A 2,534-nucleotide genomic window follows, 5' to 3' on the forward strand; every position below is an offset into this window, starting at 1 on the left:
CTTTAATTTCACAATTTTTTTTGCGAAGCTCGCAAAACTCACATGAGGATAGTGAGCACTTGTGGAGCGAAAACAAGCTAGAGTGCCCTTGCCTGGGGTATTGACATTTCAGTTCATCGCTGATAAACATTACAAAGCCAGTTGTGTGGGAGGGAGACAGGGCAAGGAAGGGTGACTAGGACTCGGAGGCAGAAGGGACTAACAGTTTTTCGGGAAGTGTTTTGATTGTAATGGAAACTTATTACTCTGCCATGAAATACAAACATTGTGTGTTTTCAAGAAGTAAGAGCAGAGGGAAAACAAAGCTGGCCCTCAGCTAGCTGAAGACACGTAATACAAACAGGCTGGGAAGCCAGGTTTGTGGTTACATGGGGGCTATAAACCCTTGAACTAGCCAAACTGAGTAGCTTTCACTCGCACTGTCAGCTACAATGTGATTACAGGTTATTCCAGCACTAAGCTGTTGTTAATGAAAGTAAAATTCAGATGCAAGCTTATCAGATGTTCTGTGTTTATACTTTGTACTCCCAAGGCATTTGGAGAAGGTGTTATGTGCCTCAAAATCTCAGGAATAAGTAATCCAAAACAGAAAAGAAAAAAAATGCAGTGCTGTTACCAGCAAATCTAAAAAGAAGGGTTTGAATAAAGGAAAAATCTTTCTCTATTCAGCTCGAACTTCGATCTCATTTCTGAGTGGATTAGTATGTATGTTATTAAGGCTGCTAGAACAGTAATTACGGAAATGCAGGGCACTGTTTGCAGCACCTGAATGCAGTTCTAAATTTCTGAAAATACAGTGATAGCATCTCCTGTGAGAATTGAAAAATCTTTACCAAAGCAATATGCCTCCAGGACAGGCTTCAATAGCACATAAAGGGAGTTTTTTCCTGTTAAAACCAATATTCCCACAAAATTTTGACACATACCTGTGTCACCTTCATATAAAACCCGTAGAGCAAGCAATTCTTTACCTCCCCATCCTGCCCCGTGCAAGGGCTTTGACCATGCTATGGTTAAGCCATGATTTCTGCTTCGCAAGCTCGGAGTCACTTACCTAAAAGATCTCGCTCCTGCAGCACTAAAATAAATGCCAGCGCCCAAAGGAAAAGCATGGTTTCAGCCTCTCCAATCTCTGCCGTAGTCCTGGTTGAGAGCCCCGCAGCCTCCCTCCCCAGCTTCGCATCGACTCCTCCGTCCAGCCGTTTGTGCTGAGGTTTAGCCAGAATTTGGAGGAAATATGCCCAGGCTGAGCCAAGATTCTTGAGCTGTTCTCTTCTGCTTCCCTCCTTTTAAAAAACACCCTTCCAGCTCCATGCAAAGTCCCGTTACCCAGGCAAGCTGGCAGTGGTCCAAGCTCCCCAAAGTTGTTTTTTTACCCTTGTATCTATTCACGCAGACTACAACTGGAATGTGCTGAAGAGCTTTGGATCCTGTAAATACAGCAATTGGGCAAGAAAAGGAAGGGAGAAAGGAAGAGGAAGGGGTGCTGGATGTTCCTTCCTTTGTAGGATTTCATCTAGGGTGAGGAGAGCAGGACCACTGCAAGACACAGTATCTTTCTATCTTGTGAGTTTATAGTGGTTTTTCCATTATTTGATCATTTTTAAGACTGCAGAAACATCTTTTTTGGGCAAGATGAAGTGTGGCAGTGTTGTGGGAGGTGACAACTGTTTGTGGTGCTTTATGTTTGGCCAGTATCACAGGAGCTCCTGAGGAGCCATCTAAACTCTTTTCAGTTTGGCAGGTTTTTGAAACGGGTTAGACTTGGTAACATCACGTGCAAAGATAGCACTGCTAATGGTGTTCTGACGTGTGTCATTTTTAGCAGGATCTTAACTAAACATTAATTGTTTATCTTGAGGGTTCATGGGTTGCCTGGATAAACGTCAATCTGTAACCTCAGTAGACTGGTGTTCAAAGACTTAAGGCATCTCCTTCCTGATATTGTTCCTCGTATTTAAGTTGAGTTACTTGCAATAGTTTGAGAAAAGGTAAAAGGCCATTAAGGTGTCCTATGTGATCCTAAAGGCCGTTGTCGAGCATAAACAGTGTTCTAATTATTGAAAATAAAAGCCTGCAAACTAGAACAGATTTCCTTAGTCTTTACCACCTCTCCAGCAGTCAGAAAATCAAGTTATTTGAATAAGATATCTGAAGGTGAACCTGTAGATATGCTATCGCAGAGTTCAAAGTATAATTATCCTCAATGACTCCCAAATCAAATTAGGTTGTAAGCTCAATTACAAGGCAAAATAGCCTCAGTAATAAAGGTTCTGTGATTGGAATTTAGTTGGTTACTTCATTGAGGCACTGAGCAAAACAGGGCACAGAACAACCTTGGTGTGTGTTAAGCGCTCAGGGCTGGTGCTAGTAGGCTAACATTTTTATGAAATAAAAATGAAATTGGCTATGAGAATTAGAGTGGCAGTGTTTTTCTGGGTGTTTTGGCTTAAATTACTACATAGCAGTGCTACAATTTTTATGAATTCTTGTTTTGAGAATAAATCTGATCATTCCGGCTGACAACGGACCTA

General features: G+C 41.8%; 1 protein-coding gene across 1 annotated transcript in view; it reads right to left on the minus strand.

Moving 5' to 3' along the window:
* PLAC9 (placenta-specific 9) overlaps positions 1-1,112 on the minus strand; it is a 12,973-nt gene extending 11,861 nt beyond the window's left edge. The window contains exon 1 of the mRNA XM_010288142.1: positions 1,055-1,112. Coding sequence (XP_010286444.1) covers positions 1,055-1,112 — 58 coding nt within the window. The remainder of the gene's footprint in view (positions 1-1,054) is intronic.
* Between the last annotated feature and the right edge of the window lie 1,422 nt (positions 1,113-2,534).

Source organism: Phaethon lepturus, unplaced genomic scaffold (assembly GCF_000687285.1).
Source record: "Phaethon lepturus isolate BGI_N335 unplaced genomic scaffold, ASM68728v1 scaffold14425, whole genome shotgun sequence".
NCBI classification, from domain to species: Eukaryota; Metazoa; Chordata; class Aves; order Phaethontiformes; family Phaethontidae; genus Phaethon; species Phaethon lepturus.